Below are 19,420 nucleotides of genomic sequence, written 5' to 3'. Positions count from 1 at the left end.
TGAGTCATTGGAAAAGACTCTGATGCTGGGAAGGATTGGGGGCAGGAGGAGAAGGGGACAACAGAGGATGAGATGGCTGGATGGCATCACTGACTCGATGGACGTGAGTCTGAGTGAACTCCGGGAGTTGGTGATGGACAGGGAGGCCTGTTGTGCTGCGATTCATGGGGTCGCAAAGAATTGGACACGATTGAGTGACTGAACTGAACTGAACTGAACTCAAGCAATTGTCCATTTCTTCCAAGTTGTCCATTTTATTGGCATATAGTTGCTGATAGTAGTCTGTTATGATCCTTTGTATTTCTGTGTTGTCTCTTGTGATCTCCCCATTTTCATTTCTAATTTTGTTGATTTGATTTTTCTCCCTTTGTTTCTTGATGAGTCTGGCTAATGGTTTATTAATTTTATTTAACTTCTTAAAGAACCAGCTTTTGGCTTTGTTGATTTTTGCTATGGTCTCCTTTGTTTCATTTGCATTTATTTCTGCCCTAATTTTTAAGATTTCTTTTCTTCTACTAACCCTGGGGTTCTTCATTTCTTCCTTTTCTAGTTGCTTTAGGTGTAGAGTTAGGTTATTTATTTGAGTTTTTTCTTGTTTCTTGAGGTAAGCCTGTATTGCTATGAACCTTCCCCTTAGTACTGCTTTTACAGTGTCCCATAGGTTTGGGTTCCTGTGTTTTCATTTTCATTCTTCTCTATGCATATTTTGATTTCTTTTTTGATTTCTTCTGTGATTTGTTGGTTATTCAGCAGCGTGTTGTTCAGACTCCATATGTTGAAATTTTTAATAGCTTTTCTCCTGTAATTTAGATCTAATCTTACTGCATTGTTTTTAGAAAAGATGCCTGGAATGATTTCAGGGTTTTTTTTTTAATTTACCAAGGTTAGATTTATGGCCCAGCATGTGATCTATTCTGGAGAAGGTTCCATGTGCCCTTGAGAAAAAGGTGAAATTCATTGTTTTGGGGTGAAATGTCCTCTAGATATCAATTAGGTCTAACTGGTCTATTGTATCATTTAAAGTTTGTATTTTCTTGTTAATTTTCTGTTTAGTTGATATATCCATAGGTGTGAGTGGGGTATTAAAGTCTCCTACTATTATTGTGTTATTATTAATTTCCCCTTTCATACTTGCTGTTTTTTGTCTTACATACTTTTTTTTTTTAACATTTGTGGAGCTCCTATGTTGGGTGCATATATATTTATAATTGTTATATCTTTTTCTTGGATTGATCCTGTGATCATTATGTAGTGTCCTTCTTTATCTCATTTCACAGCCTTTGTTTTAAAGTCTATTTTATCTGATATGAGTATTGCTACTCCTGCTTTCTTTTGGTCTCTATTTGCATGGAATATCTTTTTCCAGCCCTTCACTTTCAGTCTGTATGTGTCCTTTGTTTCAAGGTGGGTCTCTTGTAGACAACATATATAGGGGTCTTGTTTTTGTATCCATTCAGCCAGTCTTTGTCTTTTGGTTGGGGCATTCAACCCATTTACATTTAAAGTAATTATTGATAAGTAGGAGCTAAAGAACCTCTTGATGAAAGTGAAAGAGGAGAGTGAAAAGGTTTGCTTAAAGCTAAATGTTCAGAAAACGAAGATAATGGCATCTGGTCCCATCACTTCATGGGAAGTAGATGGGGAAACAGTGGAAACAGTGTCAGAATTTATTTTTGGGGTTCCAAAATCACTGCAGATGGTGATTGCAGCCATGAAATTAAAAGATGCTTACTCCTTGGAAAAAAAAGTTATGACCAACCTAGATAACATATTAAAAAGCAGAGACATTACTTTGCCAACAAAGGTCCATCTAGTCAAGGCTATGGTTTTTCCTGTGGTCATGTATGGATGTAAGAGTTGGACTGTGAAGAAAGCCGAGTGCCGAAGAATTGATGCTTTGAACTGTGGTGTTGGAGAAGACTCTTGAGAGTCCCTTGGACTGCAAGGAGATCCAACCAGTCCCTTCTGAAGGAGATCAGCCCTGGGATTTCTTTGGAAAGAATGATGCTAAAGCTGAAACTGCAGTACTTTGGCCACCTCATGTGAAGAGTTGACTCATTGGAAAAGACTCTGATGCTGGGAGGGCTGAGGGGCAGAAGGAGAAGGGGACGACAGAGGATGAGATGGCTGAATGGCATCACCGACTCGATGGACATGAGTTTGAGTGAAGTCTGGGAGTTAGTGATGGACAGGGAGGCCTGTTGTGCTGCGATTCATGGGGTCGCAGAGTCGGACACGACTGAGCTACTGAACTGAACTGATGATCCCATTGCCATTTACTTTATTGATTTGGGTTCGAGTTTATACACCGTTTCTGTGTTTCCTGTCTAGAGAAGATCCTTTAGCATTTATTGGAGAGCTGGTTTGTTGGTGCTGAATTCTCTCAGCTTTTGCTTGTCTGTAAAGCTTTTGATTTCTCCTTCATATTTGAATGAAATCCTTGCTGGGTACAGTAATCTGGGCTGTAGGTTATTTTCTTTCATCACTTTAAGTATGTCCTGCTATTCCCTTCTGGCCTGAAGAGTTTCTATTGAAAGATCAGTTGTTATCCTTATGGGAATCCCCTTGTGTGTTATTTGTTGTTTTTCCCTTGCTGCTTTTAATATTTGTTCTTTGTGTTTGACCTTTGTTAATTTGCTTAATATGTGTCTTGGGGTGTTTTGCCTTGGGTTTATCCTGTTTGGGACTCTCTGGGTTTCTTGGACTTGGGTGACTATTTCCTTCCCCATTTTAGGGAAGTTTTCAACTATTATCTTCTCAAGTATTTTCTCATGGCCTTTCTTTTTGTCTTCTTCTTCTGAGACTTCTATGATTTGAATGTTGGTGTGTTTAACATGTCCCAGAGTTCTCTGAGGTTGTCCTCATTTCTTTTAATCTTTTTCCCTCTCTGTTTCATTTATTTCTACCATTCTATCTTCTACTTCACTAGTTCTATCTTCTGCCACCTCTCCAGGTGTCCCTCACTGTGGAGAAACTTTACATCATTAACCTAGATGTTTTATCATCCGTGCTGTATAGATGCAGAAGTCTTGAGGCTACTGTAAGAATACGACTGAAAACCAGAGGCAGGAGGCTTAAGTCAAAATCCTGAGAACACCAGAGAACTCCTGACTCCAGGGAACATTAATCGATATGAGTTCGTCAAATGCTTCAATACCTATACTGAAACCAAGCACCACCCAAGGGCCAACAAGTTCCAGAGAAAGACATACTATGCAAATTCTCCAGCAACACAGGAACATAGCCCTGAGCTTCAATATACAGGCTTCCCAAAGTCACACCAAACCCGCTGACATCTCAAAACTCATTACTGGACACTTCAGTGCACTCCAGAGAGAACAAATCCAGCTCCACCCACCAGAACACCGACACAAGCTTCCCTAACCAGGAACCTAGACAAGCCACACATCCAACCCCACCCACAGCGAAGAATCTCCAAAGTTAAAGAGGAACCACAAACTGCCAGAATACGGAAAGGCCACCCCAAACACAGCAATATAAACAAGATGAAAAGGCAGAGAGATACCCAGCAGGTAAAGGAACAGGATAAATGTCCATCAAACCAAACCAAAGAGGAAGAGATAAGGAATCCACCTGGTAAAGAATTCCAAATAACGATAGTGAAAATGATCCAAAATCTTGAAAACAAAATGGAGTTACAGATAAATAGCCTAGAGACAAAGATCGAGAAGATGCAAGAAAGTTTTAACAAAGACCTAGAAGAAATAAAAAAGTGTCAATATATAACGAATAATGCAATAAATGAGATAAAGTAAACAGATAAAGATTCAGACAAAGTAAACAGATAAAGATTTGTGGCTGATTAATGAGGTTTTAGTAATAATCACCTAAAAAGACCACAAGATGGCAGCGTTTCTCTAGGAAGCTCAACTAAATCCTTTAAGGAGTAAGTCAATACAAGAAAATTGAAGCACAACTTGTAAGAGGATGTTTTTGAATGCACTAAGAATATGACTCAGAATTCAGTGATTCATAGTTTACTGAATTCTAGAAAATAGCTTAGAACATTTCTTGAGGGTTTCTTGCATCATTTATTTTGCAAAAGGGCCTAAGACACTGTCCAGAAGGACTAGAACTAGATGTGTTATTTATTCCAACTATATGGGGTGATACTACTTACAAAGCAAGTTACAGAATTCATATGTCCATGGGTCAGCACAAAGCATACTGGTTTTTCACATCTTCTAATTCTTTGGCACATTTTAGAGTTTAATTTTTATGATGACATTGAATAATCAAGACAAGCATAAATAGACTACGCTCAAGATACCAAATTTCCAAAATACAATGCATCTTTAAAACTTCCACTAAACAGAGTTTGAACAAAACAACCTTTTTTATCCTAAATATCTCTTTTGCTTTCTTGGGCTGCAGGGTGCCAGGTTATTCTTAAATAGTTGCCCTGAATGAAGACAGAACGATGACCAGAGCCATCAACTGTTTAATAAGTCAGGAGTTGTATGCATTTCCTGTGAATAGTTTAAAGATTTTCTAGTATATTTTCTTTATTCAATAAATATTTTTGAAGACTTTGATTACATGTGTCAATATTTAAAAACTTGAGGAGTCTTAAGATGTATCTCAATTGCTGAGTAAACAATTAGAGAGAAGAGATCTCAGATTGTTCTAGATCAGTTAACAAACTCTTTTGTTTATTATTCTAAATTAAGCCAGAATAAAATATATTATTTAATTGTATTGACAGTTACAAACTGAGAAACCAATGGGAGATACTTGAGTAATTTCAGTTTTGAGAAATATTAAAATAGAATCTTGGGCTAGTTTTCATCAACCTCATCAGTTCTAGGCAAGTCATTCAGTCATTATTTCCGTTTGCTGGTGGCATTTAGCTTGGAGCCATTTCATCCTGTGCCCAGTTATTTTGTAGATAAAGCTATCTATAAATACAAAAAAATCATAAAACTATGGCTTTTTAGTGAATGTTTTTGAAGCTGAAAGGGCCTAAAATAGATAATCACAAAGGCATAATGAGGCAACATGACTCCTGCAAGTCCATGTCTAAATGGGCTTTGATTCCACACGAGCAGGTCCACATCTGTAATTCCTGTATGAGTTAGCATGTCATATTTCTAACTCAGATTGTATGTCCTCACTCATTTTTTTTAGTGTTTGGCATCAAATAGAGTCCCAGGGGACAGTAAACAAGAAGGGATGTGCACTTTTTTCAAAGACTGATATCTTAATTGCTCATAATGAATTAACTGGAAAATGCCTTCTATTATTACATTTAGGTTTTATGGTGATTAGGAAAGTTGTAAAGGATGGGTGAATGTAGCGCAGTAAGAATCTGATCAGAAAAAGGAACTATGAAGATATTTAAATGGTTGATGTTCCATAAGCAGTAATTTAGTTCTACTGAAAAATTGATAAAGGTCCAAGAAGTTTAATTTTTTATGTATACTGTATTAAGATTCAAAATTAAGGTATATAAATTATTTGGGGATAATGACCAAAAAAAAAAAAAAAAATCTCATGATGGATGAAGGGACTAGATAAACAATCCTACCAGAGTTCTGTTTGGTCATGAACTTCAAGGCAGTACAACTCTTACTAGATATGACCTTGATTATTACTTTCAGATTCTCAATGTTGTAAAATTTGACTTGTTCTTGAAAAATAATAAAGATGCATAATATGCTGGATGATCTTTGTGGGAGCTCATAAGTGGAAACAATTGTAGACTTGAGTAAAGTGGTAAAGAGGGAGATTAAAACATTTTTTAGTTCTCATTATAAATAAAACTATCTATTTATAATTTTTTCTTATGATTACAGCATCTTCACAACTATTTCACTGTGAGCCCTGGAGTTCCTGCTTGGTATTCTTATGTCTTTTTTTTTTTATCACAGCCACCTTGATTTTTGGCCTTTTTATGGGTCTGGTGAGAGATAATGTGAATCTCTCTTTTCTTTTTTTTTTTAAAGCCAGTTGGTTTCATGCAAAACTAGACAGCAGCCAAGAAAGAAAAAGCATATACACAAACATCATTTTGTGTATAATCAAAGAAAATAACATTTCCTTTTATGATACTGCTTTCAATGGAAACTTGAGATATAATGGAAAATTCATTAAATTATTATCACCTTATCCTCCCCCTTAAATATTCTGAAGATATATGCTACCCAAAATATAAGCAGTGTTGAAGAGAGAAATAGAGACTGAACTTGAGTTGATAGTTGACAACTGATTCAGTTGTGAAGGCACACATTACCTACATGATTAGAGCACCATAGTGATAAGGCCAAACCTGTGAATTTATTTCTTGGGTAAATAAGATGATTTTTCCTGTTTATATCCTCAAATTGAACCTTTCAGTTTTCCCAAGGTGGATTTTGTAAGATAATGTGGATTAAAATAAAAAAATCACAGTCATTATGTGTAAAAATGAGATGAAAGCCACATCACTATGTCTTCTTTGGATTTGAAAATTCCTTTTCATTAGGTATCTGCACACTCTCTCCCTAGAGTTTTAGATAGGGGTTGGAATAATACATTTATACCTAACTATGTGGGCTACTGTAAATGTTTGGGTATGTTTTACTCTTGATTATATATATTTATGAAATCTTTCTCTTCACCTGCTCTTGATCAGTTTGACCACTAAACTCTAAGAAGTTCATAACAGTTATACTATATACTAATCACTTAGTTCTTAAACACTGTATGATAGGAATAATTGATCACTAAAATTTTCTAGAACTTGAAGTGGAACAATAGATTGGTTCCAAATCTGACAAGAAGTACGTCAACAGTATATATTGTCACTCTTCTTATTTAGCTTATATGCAGAGTACATCACGAGAAATGTTGGACTGGGTGAAGCACAAGCTGGAATGCAGCATGCCAGGCCTCCCTGTCCATCAGCAACTCCCGGAGTTTACCCAAACTCATGTTCATTGAGTCTGTGATGCCATCCAACCATCTCACCCTCTGTCGTCCCCTTCTCCTCCTGCCTTCAATCTTTCCCAGCATCAGGGTCTTTTCAAATGAGTTAGCTCTTTGCATCAGGTGGCCAAAGTATTGAAGTTTCAGCTTCAACATCAGTCCTTCCAATGAACACTAAGGACTGATCTCATTTAGGATAGACTGGTTGGATCTCCTTGCACTCCAAGGGATTCTCAAGAGTCTTCTCCAACACCACAGTTCAAAAGCATCAATTCTTTGGTGCTCAGCTTTCTATATAGTCCAACTCTCACATCCATACATGAGCACTGGAAAAACCATAGCCTTGACTAGATGAACTTTTGTTGGCAAAGTTATGTCTCTGCTTTTTAATATGTTATCTAGGTTGGTCATAACTGTCCTTCCAAGGAGTAAGTGTCTTTTAATTTCATGGCTGCAGTCACTATCTGCAGTGATTTTGGAACCCCCCCAAATAAAGTCAGCCACTGTTTCCCCATCTATTTGCCCTGAAGTGATGGGACTGGATGACATGATCTTAGTTTTCTGCATGTTGAGCTTTAAGCCAAATTTTTCACTCTTCTCTTTTACTTTTGTCAAGAGACTGTTAGTTCTTCTTCACTTTCTGCCATAAGGCGGGGTGTCATCTGCATATCTGAGATGATTGAAATTTCTCCCAGCAATCTTGATTCCAGCTTGTTCTTCATCCAGCCCAGTTTTTCTCCTGATGTACTCTGCATATAATGATGTGCATATAATGATGTCCAAAGGGTCGCAAAGAATGGGACACAACTGAGCGACTGAACTGAACTGAAAAATTTCTAGAAGGACAGCCCTTTATGTAAAATTGTCTCGAAGTCTGTCCTTATATTTTGTAATGTATTTCAGCTCTTTTGCACCATCTTTTAAAAAATAAAGAAAATGTTGTCACCTTTAGAGCAAGTCATAACTTGGTACTACAAAGTTATATTTCAAGGTGCCAAGGAAGCTTGATTTTATTTTGCCATGAACATGCTCACCTCATATTGTGGTTTGTATTTGTCATTTGACTGCTGATGTTAACTTCATGGGTAGGGATAGAATGTTATTCATTAGTCCCAGGTATGTTCCATTCTGCTGTATTAATCTTATTGCTAATTAATGTGTCCTTAGTCCTCTGGCCTAAAATGATTTGACTTTGGCTATAACTTTGTGGATATCAATGTACTTCTCCCAACTGCTATCTGTTTTGGAGCTGCATGACTGCGTGGCTTCTGTAGGGGGAACAGTATGAGATCCTGGGAGATTCTGAGATGGAGTTATGGTGGATGTAGTTGAGTATGGGCCTATTGGAAGACCATTGAAAACTCTTCTCAGCATAAAGGGTTTTAGAATTTTATTTTTGAGGTTGACTATAAGTCTAAAAAGTCAGGCCTGCATAAGCCCTAAGTTTATTTGGAAACTGAGTCAAATTATCAGTGTAGGAAGGTTATTAGAGACTTGATCTGAAGAAAAGAGTTGATTCTAGACTATTCAAGTGACCAAGTGATGCTGTTCCTTCATAAGAAGTTGGAAAGAGAGCGTTATTTAAGGAAATAATAATTTCAAAGCAGTAATAGAGTCATGGCAAAATATGGGGAAACAATGGAAACGGTGATGGACTTTATTTTCTTGGTCTCCAAAGTTACTGCAGATGGTGACTGCAGCCATGAAATTAAAAGACACCTGTTCCTTGAAAGAAAGGTTATGACAAACCTAGACAGCATGTTAAAAAGCAGAGACATTACTTTACTGACAAAGGTCTGTATAGTCAAAGCTATGGTTTTTCCAGAAGTCATGTATGGATGTGACCATCATGTATGGATTTGGACCATAAAGAAAGCTGAGTGATGAAGAATTGATGCTTTAAAACTGTGGTGTTGGAGAAGATTTGAGAGTCCCTTGGACTGCAAGGAGATCAAACCAGTTAATCCGAAAGGAAATCAGTCTTTAATATTCATTGGAAGGACTGTTGCTAAAACTGAAGCTCCAATACTTTGGCGACCTAATGTGGAGAACTGACTCATTGAAAAAGACCCTGATGCTGGGAAAGACTTAAGGCAGGAGAAGGGGAAAACAGAGGGTGAGATGATTGGATGGCATCACCGACTTGATGGACATAAGTTTGGGCAGTCTCTGGGAGATAGTGATGGATAGGGAAGCCTGTTTTGCTGCAATCCATGGGATGGCGGAGTCGGACATGACTGAGTGACTGAACTGAACTGAACTAAATAAGACTCATTCATTGTCTGTTAATACATTTCCACAAAACAGCAAGCACATATCTCTGCTCAAAATGCCTTTTCTACAACCGTAGTGTGTGTTAAAAGAGACACAATAGCTAGAATTTTTGCCTTTAGTGAGGTCTCAGGTGACAGCTCATTGTTCTGTGTCATCTTTGCCATTAATGGGACTGAAAGCAAGGCCCGGTGTGCCATCATGTGAAGCTTGGTCCTGGTGACCTTGGAGGGATCTCCTTCCCTCTATGAGTCCTTATGGAGTTTAACATATGCAATGGCCAGGAGGGGCAGGATGTTTTCCATACAGAAGTGATTTCCTGATCATGTCGATGTTTCCCATAAGACTGACTATTACATTTTTCTATTTTTTTGTAACTTTAAAAGAATGGAAGTCAAAACAAGGCTGCTAGTTTGATCTTTGTTTGCTGTCTTGATTGAGCCTAGTAATGGCTGAAATATTTTACCAAGTGTTATTTTTCACATGCAGTCAAAAGGCTCAGTTTTAGAAATCAAGTATATATTTTGCATTTTAAACCAATATGGGAAAGATCCATAAGTGTATATCTGTATATCAGATCACCCTAGCCTCATCACTTTCTGACATCAGCAACTGTGCTTTGAAGGATGGAAAACAGCAAAGCTGTGGACAGGCAGAAGAGCCACACAGGCAGCAATCTTATGCCTCTCTTATCTGGTCTCCATTTCAATTGCTGTAGACACTTTGAATTTTGCAGCTTGGGTGGGCAATTTTCCTATTGGGTTGGCCAATAGTTCATTTGGGTTTTTCCCAAAGATCTTATGGGAAAACTCTAATGAACTTTTTGGTCAACCCAGTATATGTTGCTGATCAATTCCTAGCGCAGAGCCTCCACAGAGAGGGTCTCTAGTATCAGGAGGGGTAGCTATCACTCTCTGTGAAAGATGGCAAATCCATCTGCTGTCCTCGTTTAGATGCCTAGCTGTCTGCTAAGCTGAAACCTGAAAATCCAACTGTTGGAGGAAAGAGAAAGAGGAGAGTACCATTTACATTTAGACCTTGTTTGTGGCTCAGAAAGTGGCCCATCCCTAGAGAGTGGTTCTTTAGACTGGAAAATAGACCCTGAACTGATAGAATGAGAGGATTTTCCTCCTGATTTCTGGGAAGGATGACAATGTAATGGAATTACGTACTATTAGAGACATGAAACAGCCCTTAGTGGTAGACTGACCCCAGACTTGTCCTTTCAAGAGAATGCAAGTGAGAAAACAGTTAAGTGACTTCCCTAGGGTTGAGGCTGGTGTCCCTTAAGTCTCTTCTAGGCCCCCTTACCTAGCATTCTAGATGGCCCAGGTATCTCACAGGTGGGACTTATTCCCTTCTAGGATTTGTTGTAAATACCAATTATTTGTCACTGGCAGGTGTTTCTTTTTTCCCTTACAATGTGACTGGACCAAAAATTTCCCTTCAGTTGGTATTAAGAAAGGCAAAAGGAAAAAGAAAATCACAAAAAACATTATGTTCATTGAATAGCTACTATAAGAATGTGGCTATCATGTAGGTTTTCAAACTCTGTCTTTTCGGATTGAAATGTTTTCCTCTTTGTTGTTCACATCAATTTAACGGCTTGAAGCTTGTTCCTCTCCAACCCACAGTGCCTTGTGCATCCCATTGCCCTGCATATGGGAGTCCTCTGCCTGACATTTAGGCATTTCTCTGGATCCAAGCATCAATACTTTGGCCACTTGATGCAATGAGTCATTAGAAAAGACCCTGATATTGGGAAATATTGAAGGCAGGAGGAGAAAGTGGTGACAGAGGGTGAGATGGTTGGATGGCATCACCGACTTGATGGACATGAGTTTGAGAAACCCTGGGAAAGTCCATGGGGTCAATGCAGTCTATGCTGCAGTCCATGGTCACTGAGTGACTGAACAACAACAGGATCTAAGAGCCTCTGTGGTTGAATTTTGTGTTGCTTACAAGAGTCAGACCACTGGTGTTGCCTGTCCTCTCCTGACCATGTCCAGGGCCCTAAAGGCCACCTCTTTCAAGTGGTCATTCTAGATCCTTCCCCACCTCTATACCTGGTTGTCATTTCTGTATCTCTTAAGAATCTATTAAAGAGCTTTCTTCATTCTTTTATGAGTTCCCTGTTCCATATTGTTTTATAATTAAACTTCTTTTTTAATCTCCTCCTGAGCCCTCCCCCCAGATGTTAATATGATATCTTAAATGTACTGAACAAAATATTAAGTAATAAATGAATATACAGGTGCTAATAATCAAAGTGAGTTACTCATTTGATGTTTATGAAATTGAATCAAAGGACCATGACTTTGGAGTTTAAAATTTTTTAACCCCCTTAAATTTGTGAAGTGTTATTCCTGTTTTAAAGATTTGGCAGTTGTTCATAGTGTAGGTGAAGCCCAGGAGTCAGCTCAGTACAAGAGGACCTGTGAAGCCCTTCTCAATGGGTGGCTTCCTCCTGTGCTGGTCTCTCTGTTCTGTGCACTGCTGTAGGGAGGACATGTGAGGGTGTAGAGAGCCAGGGGCTCCACTGACTTATCCCCGTTTCACGTGTCATCCCATCAGTTTCATTGCCGCAGCCCACAGTCCAGGTGTGGAACATGGACTGGAATGAACCTGCCTCTAGGAAGTGTGTAGTTTATCAAGGGAAACAGCATATTTATAGTAAGTAGAAAGTGAGTCAATGCTGCAATCAAGGTTGGAGGTGAGACCAGTCAATCACTGTTTAAAATAAGATTTAGTTCCCATCATTGTTATGTTTTCTCACAGATTGTCCCTTTCTTAACTTCTTGTGGCACTCTTAGTAATTCTATACCATTAAATATTCTCCCACATAGTCAGGGGTTTCCCACTGGTGAGGGACAACCCACATACAGACTAATTTTATTGTCAGTGTTGTTGTTGTTCAGTCACCAAGTCATGTCCGACTCTACGTGACCCCATGGACTGCAGCACACCAGGCTTCCCTGTCCCTCACCATCTCCCGGAGTTTGCCCAAGTTCATGTCCATTGAATCAGTGATGTTATCCAACTATCTCATCTTCTGTTGCCCTTTTCTTCTTCTGCCTTCAGTCTTTTCAGCATCAGTGTCTTTTCCTGTGAATCAGCTGTTCACATCAGGTGGCCAAAATATTGGAGCTTCAGCTTCAGCATCAGTCCTTCCAGAGTATTCAGGGTTGATTTTCTTTAAGATTGACTGATTTGATCTCCTTGCTTTCTTTCCAAAGGACTCTCGAGTCTTCTCCAGCTCCACAATTTGAAAGCATCCATTCTTTGGTGCTCTGCCTTCTTTATTGTCTAGCTTTCACATTGGTACATGACTACTGGAAAGACTATAGCCTTGATTATATGGACCTTTGTTGGCAAAGTGATGTCTTTCCTTTTTAACACATTGTCTAGGTTTTTCATAGCTTTCCTTCCAAGAAGCAGTTGTCTTCTAATTTCATGGCTGCAGTCACCATCCTCAGTGACTTTAGAGCCCAGGAAGAGGATGTCTGTCATCCTCTGTCTTCCACCTTTCCCCTTCTATTTGCCATGGAGTGATGGGACCAGATGCCACGATCTTAGTTTTTTGAATACTGAGTATTAAGCCAGCTTTTAAACTCTCCTCCTTCACCCTCATTAAGAGGCTCTTTAGTTCATCTTCGCTTTCTGCCATTAGAGTGGCATCATTTGTCATAGTACGGTTTTTAAAAAGATCACTTCAGACTTGGCTGATAATGTCTGTTTTCTTATACTTGCTAATTCATCTAATTTTAGAGGGCTGTGTGTATACATTTGACTTTGTTACCTCTGTTCTAAATTAATAGTGATTTCCTATATTATATCACATAAATATAAATAGAAAATTCTTAATTATATCCTTGTCTTGTTTTTTGAGGAATTTTGACCAATTGCTCTGTATTCGTCTATGAATATCTGGTTATAGAAGCAAGGCCTAACTTTAAGGTTGTTTGGTAATAAATGTCCCATTCACTCACTGTAAAATCACTGTTTTCCCTCCAGGTCTTGGTAGTAATATCAGAATGTTTCTATTTGCCACTTCCAAGGAATTATTCTAAACATTCAGGTAAGTATGACAAATTTATGAGTTAGAGTATCTTTGGAAATCTGTGGTATGCCTTTCTGTGCTTATAGTGAATTTCCCCTTGATTTGCTGGTGAACAAATCATCACCACCACAAATTCCTTGAAATGTGTCCTCTAGATAGATTTGAACAAGCATTCTTTTATCTCCTCTCTTAAATTTGGGAACATTCATTTTGGAAATTACTTTTTTGCTTGAATTGTATGCCCTTCATTAATCAGTTGACACATTTTCCTTCATTCAAATTGGGATGAGCAAGAAGGGCGGGGAAGTGACCCTCACTGAGTTTCTCTTGTGTACCAGTAGTGGCCCTGACCCTTTAAAAGCAGTCTTCCCAAATCCTTTCATTACTTCACACTGTTTCTGGGACCAAATACCCCTGGATTTCCTTGCTTTTATTCCTATTGTTTTCAGAAAACAATAGGAACAAACAACTTTGTTTGTTTTTTTGGCCCTGCTTGTGGCCTGTAGCATATTCAAAAGCAGAGACATTACTTTGCCAACAAAGGTCCGTCTAGTCAAGGCTATGGTTTTTCCAGTGGTCATGTATGGATGTGAGAGTTGGACTGTGAAGAAAGCTGAGCACCGAAGAGTTGATGCTTTTGAACTGTGGTGTTGGAGAAGACTCTTGAGAGTCCCTTGGACTGCAATGAGATCCAACCAGTCCATTCTAAAGGAGATCAATCCTGGGTGTTCATTGGAAGGACTAATGCTAAAGCTGAAGCTCCAATACTTTGGCCACCTCATGCAAAGACTTGACTCAATGGAAAAGACTCTGATGCTGGGAGGGATTGGGGGCAGGAGGAGAAGGGGACGACAGAGGATGAGATGGCTGGATGGCATCACTGACTCGATGGACATGAGTTTGAGTGAACTCCGGGAGATGGTGATGGACAGGGAGGCCTGGTGTGCTGCAATTCATGGGGTCACAAAGAGTCGGACACGACTGAGCAACTGAACTGAACTGAACTGAACTGTGGCCTGTGGGATCTTAGTTTCCTGACCAGGATTGTACCTGCACTTCCTGAAGTGGAAGCACGGATTCTTAACCATTGGAATACCAGGGAAGTCCCTTTGAAGACTCATGAGACTTTGTATTTTTTGAATTTTATGTGAGAGTTTATTTTTATTTTTATTATTTTTTTAATTTAAATGTATTTATTTTAATTGGAGGCTAATTACTTTACAATATTGTATTGGTTTTGCCATACATTGACATGAATCCACCACGCGTGTACATGTGTTCCCCATCCTGAAGCCCCCTCCCACATCCCTCCACATCCCATCCCATCCCTCTGGGTCATCCCAGTGCACCAGCCCCGAGCACCCTGTATCATGCATTGAACCTGGACTGGTGATTCATTTCACATATGATAATATACATGTTTCAGTGCCGTTCTCCTAAACCATCCCACCCTCACCCTCTCCCACAGAGTACAAAAGACTGTTCTATACATCTGTGTCTCTTTTGCTGTCTCGCATACAGGGTTATCATTACCATCTTTCTAAATTCCACATATATGCATTAGTATACTGTATTGGTATTTTTCTTTCTGGCTTACTTCACTCTGTATAACAGGCTCGTTTCATCCACCTCATTAGAACTGATTCAAATGCATTCTTTTTTAATGGCTGAGTAATATTCCATTGTGTATATGTACCACAGCTTTCTTATCCATTCGTCTGCTGATGGATATCTAGATTGCTTCCATGTCCTGGCTATTATGTGAGAGTTTAAGTAAGCTTATATTTCTTTTCGATTCTTAAAGGTTTTAAGGCTTTCAGACTTCCATATATAATTATAAACTAGTTATGTTCCTTAGAATTCTTAAAAGTAACAGAATCCCAGTTTAAAGTAACTTAGAGGAAAAAGGGAAAATCTATTAGCTTACGAAACTGGAAAATCCAAGGATATTCTGGTTTCATACTCAGCCCAAGGATGATAGGTTTCTGTCTCCATCATACTGATTCAGTGGCTTTCAACAGCCCCAACTCACATTTTATCAGTTTAATAATCCCTGTAGAAAGAAAGAAAACTTTTCCTCCTCACTCTGGCCAAAAACTCCTGGAAAGTACTCCAATTGGCTCTGCTTAAGTCACAGTTGGAACCAATCACCATGACCAGTGAGTGTTTCACTGAGCATTCTACAAGGTACATAATACAGAACACAAAGAACCTTTGCCCTCCATGCCTCTGGGCTCTGCCAAAGTCAGCATGGTCACCGAGTCTCCAGAAAGAGGTGGAGATGCTCTGGGTGGGGCTAGGATACTATCCAGAGATCTGTCCTGTGTGATAACATAGTTTCAAGATGGAGAAAGCCATCCTATGCCCCATCGTTCCATTTCAAAGCTAAATGCACTCAACTGTTGAATTTTATTTAAAAATAAAACTGAAGTATAGTTGATGTCAAACATTGTATTAGTTTCAGGTGTACAATAGGGTTGATTCAATATTTTTACAGATTATACTCCATTTTAAGTTATTATATGGAGAAGGCAATGGCACCCCACTCCAGTACTCCTGCCTGGAAAATCCCATGGACGAAGGAGCCTGGTAGGCTGCAGTCCATGGGGTCGCTGAGGGTCAGACACGACTGAGCGACTTCACTTTCACTTTTCACTTTCATGCATTGGAGAAGGAAACGGCAACCCACTCCAGTGTTCTTGCCTGGAGAATCCCAGGGACAGGGGAGCCTGGTGGGTTGCCGTCTATGGGGTCACACAGAGTCGGACACAACTGAAGTGACTTAGCAGCAGTAAGTTATTATAAAATATTGGTTATATCCTTATGCTGTACATTACATCCTTGTATCTTGTAGATTTTATACCTACAGAATATACCAAAAGAATATGTTAGCTTTCCCCTCTCTCTGCAGTAGCTTATACCTCTTATCCCCTTCCCCTCTCTTGCCCCTCCCAGTTGGTAACCACTAATTTGTTCTCTGTATGAGTCTGTTTCTGTTTTATAATATTCATTCATTTGTTTTATTTTTTTAGATTCCACATACTAGTGAAAGCATTTGTGAATGCCCATTGTTTATTCGAGAATGTTTCCCTCTCTTTTTTCTGCAGAGCAGAATCTCAGGTCAGAAGAGGTTCATATAACTGAACAGTTGCAGGATGTAGAGGAGGAAAAGGATGATTCAAATGGAGAAGAAAACAAGGACAGCCTCGCAGATGATGAGGATGAGAAAGAAGCCCTTGGTTATGAGAAGGAAGCAGAGGAGGATGAAGAGGACAGCTCGGCTGCTGGTGTGGATGAGGAGAAGAGTGATACCCGTGACCAGGGGTCCCTGATGGAGGCCCAGGAGGATGAAGGACCTAGTGAGATGGAAGATGATACCCCTCAGCAGCCCCATCCAGCTGGCGCAGAGGCAGTGGAAGACTCATTGAGGCAGCACAGAAGTCAGCATGCTGAGAGGGGGCCGTCGGCCTGAGGACAGTGTTCCCAAGACCAAAAGAATATGTTAGCTTTCCCCTCTGTCTGCAGTTTAAACCAAATTCTTATTTTCTTTTTGAATGAACAAGCTTCTCTTGAGGAGGGAGGAGGGTTCAGGATGGGAAACACGTGTATACCTGTGGCAGATTCATGTTGATATATGGCAAAACCGATACAATATTGTAAAGTTAAAAAATAAAATTAAAAAAAAAAAAACTACAATGAGAAAAAAAAATGTAGTCTTGTGGCATTAAGCCTTGTGTATGTATGAGAATCTTTCAGGCACAGCAATGAGGATAAAGAAAAACAAACATGATGATAGGGTCTGTTTGGGACTGGGGATGAGCACACATGTGTTTACTCCAGGCTACAGAGTTTTAACCAGAGGAAATGGTCCCCAGCATCATGAGCACTGTTCACGGGCACAGACAAGGCTGCAGGCCTCTAAAGTGAAAGCAGGGCAAACCGAGCACCCTCAGAATGTAGCAGACATCTTGCTTCCTCTTGTATTGAGTATTTATTTTTGTCAAACTGTAAGAAACATCAGGTACCATGGTACAGGGATACTTTTTAGAGACAGAAGTTCAGAGGGCCTTGGAGATTATGGTAGAAAAAAGCTTGGAAATGTTCCTAACTCTAAACCTCCCTTATTGTGTTTTATTTCTTACCTTTCACATTTCCAGTTTTCCCACCATGGCCCTGTGGGCTCCCCACCCTCTTCACAATACTTCCTCAGTGAGAGGACTCAGACAGCAGTCAGCTTGACATCAGCTGCGTTTATTCTGCCTTAAGTGTTTAGATAATCAAGCAGCACAGCTCATGAAGCCGTGACTGCCAAACGTCTCAAACAAAATGTTGTATGTAATCTTTGGAGATTCAAAAGGAAGTAGGGGTTTTACAGGAGAGATTTTGGTTGTTGTTTTTAGCCAAAAAGTAGTCTTTTTTTTTTTTCCAAAAAAAGCTCCTTTAGCAATACTCTTTTTGAAGCCAGAAGTCTCCTAAGTCTTGCTAGTACAAGGTAGTCTTATGAAGAAAACTTGAATACTGTGTTGTTTTGTTTCTGTCTCAAGGGATTCCCTGGCTCTTGAACCACTTTAATAATAACTGAAAAACCATTTCTGGTTTTCCTTCAGTGATGTGCTTTTGGTGAAAGAACTAATGAAAGTGTATATCTAGAAATGAAAGATTTGGTTTCATTTCCTTCTTCCTTAATCTTGTAAAGAATTTTATTCCTGTAAATCTCTCAGTACTTAGTCTGCTAAAAGTACCCAGGGGGCCCAATGTCTTTCAAAAAATCCATCCATCTATCTGATTTGTGTCTTAGAATAAATTCATAATATTAGATTCCAAGCTTATGAAAGATGTCTAAAGCTGATCCTATACCCCTTGAGTCCAGATGGAATAATAAGTAGTACAGGTTTATGGAATTCAAAAAGCTTCTGTATCTTTCAAAAGAAATATGCAGTACACTCCTATCTGCTGTTTAGATAACCCTTGCCTTGTATTAACTTTGAACATGGACTCACTGGAGGAGGGGGAGGTTCTGAAACTCTACCCTGGTGTGGCTGAATGAGCCTGTTGCAAGCCTCACACGAAGGCAGTGTTTATTCTGACAGAATCCAGTTTTCAGAGTTGGTTATTTTTAATCTTTCCAACTTAGTGACCTGATAGTCTCATCCCCCAGTGTGGTGACAGTAAGAGTTGCCAATAGTTTTCCTCTTTATACAGCAACAGATCTCAAGTTTGAGGCCATCACAGAACTGACAGGCTGGGAAAACCTTGGCTTGTGCTTATTTCTAGCTCCTCCCACCATATGGGGCTCTGACACCTCCTCACCCAAAGCATGGGTTCTAGTGGTGCAGGCAGCTCCATCTCCCTGATGTCAGGAAGCCTTTCTGGAGCAGAGCCAAGCTGAGCCTGCCCTCCTGGCACTGGATTCTGTTTCTTTTCTAATCAGCTGAAACAAAATTTTCAAAGATCGTTGAATTCAAGTTCAATGGTATGGAATCAAAAAGGTTTTGTAGTTTGGCTTTTCTGTATAATATTTCCCCCAACCTTCCCCATGTTGAAATAATCTTTTTTTTTTTTTTTTTTTTTTTAAGTGGAGTATTTTACTAAAGGGGATGGAATGAAAAAATAAAATCTACTTTGGCTTTTTATAAATGTAATGCCAATTTCCAGTTGGATTCCAGATAATACTGTATTATATAATAAGAAAAATATATTTTCTTCTCAGCAATACTTAAAAAAAATTAGAGGAAGAGGAGAAAACTGTTTGGAGATGCGGATCCATTAAAAGTTCAAGTATCTGGCTTTGGGGACTGATTTTACTGTTTTTTTTTTTTTTAATATTCTGGTGAAAGATGTACACAGTCTAATTTAATTTCTTTCTACTTGCAGCCTTTAGGTTTATTTTCAGTACTTACTGAATATAAAACTAAAGGAAAAATATCAGCCCCAAATAACTTAAAATTAGATTAACATTTCAATAGGATTTGATATATTTTTCCTATAGATAATATATGTAATCCAGAAGTCAAGTGCATGGAAATGATTTTGATTCAAAAAATAAAAGGAATTATCATGTCTCTCTATATTACAATATCAGTTATTTAGTTATAGAATATCAAAGTTAGGTAAATTAGATAAAACTATTCATTTGGGAATGGGGGCAGTGCTTTCTATGTG

General features: G+C 38.9%; 1 protein-coding gene across 1 annotated transcript in view; it reads left to right on the top strand.

Annotated features, from left to right (window-relative positions):
* Nucleotides 1–16,730, top strand: part of LOC104986167 — a 31,464-nt gene extending 14,734 nt beyond the window's left edge. Inside the window, 4 exon segments of the mRNA XM_010836622.1 lie at nt 5,817–5,873; nt 5,876–5,923; nt 13,213–13,276; nt 16,366–16,730. Coding sequence (XP_010834924.1) covers nt 5,817–5,873; nt 5,876–5,923; nt 13,213–13,276; nt 16,366–16,730 — 534 coding nt within the window.
* Nucleotides 16,731–19,420: the final 2,690 nt, after the last annotated feature.

The sequence above is a fragment of the Bison bison genome, unplaced genomic scaffold, assembly GCF_000754665.1.
Source record: "Bison bison bison isolate TAMUID 2011002044 unplaced genomic scaffold, Bison_UMD1.0 scf7180017864063, whole genome shotgun sequence".
NCBI lineage: Eukaryota > Metazoa > Chordata > Mammalia > Artiodactyla > Bovidae > Bison > Bison bison.
The sequence above is the reverse complement of the archived record's forward strand: the minus strand, read 5'-3'. Positions and strand labels throughout refer to the sequence as shown.